Genomic DNA, 2,047 nt, shown 5'->3' with positions numbered 1-2,047 from the left:
ATTCTTGCGTATGGGAAGGTGTGTGTGTGTACGAATGTGTATGTGTGATATACCGTTTCTTCATCTTGAGTGTGGGAGAGATTGTGCATACGCGTGTGTGTGTGTGACATACCGTTTCAACTTCTTGAGTGTGAGAGAGAGTGTGCGTACGAGTGGGTGTGTGTGACATACCGTTTCTTCTTCTTGAGTGTGGGAGAGAGTGTTTGTGGGGCGTACAGTGCATATCGTTCCTGTTTTGTGGAGTACATTCCTCGCGTGGCTGTCTTCACTCGCTCCACCAGACACTGCCGCAGCAATAGAGACACAAAGAGAAATATGAAACATGCACGCACTAGCAATAGAAACACAAAGAGAAATATGAAACATGCACGCAATAGCAATAGACACACAAAGAAAAATATGAAACATGCACGCATTAGCAATAGAGACACAGAGATAAATATGAAACATGCACGCAATAGCAATAGACACACAAAGAGAAATATGAAACATGCACGCATTAGCAATAGACACAAAAGAAAAATATGAAACTTGCACGCATTAGCAATAGACACACAAAGAGAAATATGAAACATGCACGCAATAGCAATAGACACACAAAGATAAATATGAAACATGCACGCATTAGCTATAGAGACACAGAGAAACATAAAACACGCACGCAATAGCAGGGGAAAGGGTTAGGGAGGGGTAGCAGCTATTGTGAATGGGAGTATACAACATGCATACATCATAAGCAAACACAAACATACAGTAACAGCACACACAAGCATACAGAAACAACACAAACAAGCATACAGTAACAACACACACAAGCATAAATCAACATACACACAGGCATACATTAACAACACACAGCAACACATAAACACCATTACACACACAGCAATGTAAGCAATTGTATACCGAACTCCATTTACATTCATACACATACGGGCACAGATCACCACACCTACCCCATGGCACAATACAAACGTTAAACCAATCTCACAATAAACAATGCACGCAAAGGACGACTAAACCCTTCAGCAGGCGCATACAGATAAACCCACTTTAACATATCCAACCACTCGCACAGACATTCACAGCACAGGAGAAACCCACTTTAACATATCCAACCACTCGCACAGAATTCACAGACAGGAGAAACCCACTTTAACATATCCAACCACTCGCACAGATATTCACAGCACAGGAGAAACCCATTTCTATATATCCAACCACTCGCACAGATATTCACAGACACACTTTAATATATCCAACCACTCGCATAGATAGATATTCACAGCACAGGAGAAACCCATTTTAATATATTCAACCACTCGCACAGATATTCACAGACACACTTTAATATATCCAACCACTCGCACAGATATTCACAGCACAGGAGAAACCCACTTTAATATATCCAACCACTCGCACAGATATTCACAGCACAGGAGAAACCCACTTTAACATATCCAACCACTCGCACAGACATTCACAGCACAGGAGAAGCCCACTGTAACATATCCAACCCCTCGAACAGACATTCACAGCACAGGAGAAAGCCATTTTAATATATCCAACCACTCGCACAGATGTTCACAGCACCACGACTGTGCGATGGCAATGGAGAGAGAGGGTCGGCGCAGCATAGCAGCCAATCTCAGATGACAACACCACAGAACACAGGCACACACCACAGACACAATACGCGTGCCACCTACCTGAGCAATAGTATCACGCAGCAAATCAGAAGTGGTTGCAACACCCCGATCCACAGATACGAATGTCTGTCCCAAAATAGACACAAACTTCTCCGCATCAGGATCTGTGGCAATGCATGCGAGAGAGTCAACCAAGGCATAGAGGGTACGACTATCATATAATAGAAGGGGTATGCCTATCATACAATAGAATGGGTATGGCTATCATATTATAAATAGAATGGCTATGGCTATTAGAGGGTGTATGACTATCATATAATAGAATGGCTATGGCTATCATATAATAGAGGGGGTATGACTATCATATAATAAAATGGCTATGGCTATCGTATATTAGA

At 42.3% G+C, this 2,047-nt stretch overlaps 1 protein-coding gene across 1 annotated transcript in view; it reads right to left on the bottom strand.

The window, feature by feature from the left end:
- SARC_09507 (hypothetical protein) overlaps positions 1–2,047 on the bottom strand; it is a gene marked incomplete at its 5' end in the record, with an annotated part of 20,603 nt that overhangs the window by 6,498 nt on the left and 12,058 nt on the right. Inside the window, 2 exons of the mRNA XM_014296473.1 lie at positions 172–284; positions 1,710–1,813. Coding sequence (XP_014151948.1) covers positions 172–284; positions 1,710–1,813 — 217 coding nt within the window. The remainder of the gene's footprint in view (positions 1–171; positions 285–1,709; positions 1,814–2,047) is intronic.

This window comes from Sphaeroforma arctica (genome assembly GCF_001186125.1).
Source record: "Sphaeroforma arctica JP610 unplaced genomic scaffold supercont1.973, whole genome shotgun sequence".
In the NCBI taxonomy this organism is placed as follows: Eukaryota; class Ichthyosporea; order Ichthyophonida; genus Sphaeroforma; species Sphaeroforma arctica.
The sequence above is the reverse complement of the archived record's forward strand: the minus strand, read 5'-3'. Positions and strand labels throughout refer to the sequence as shown.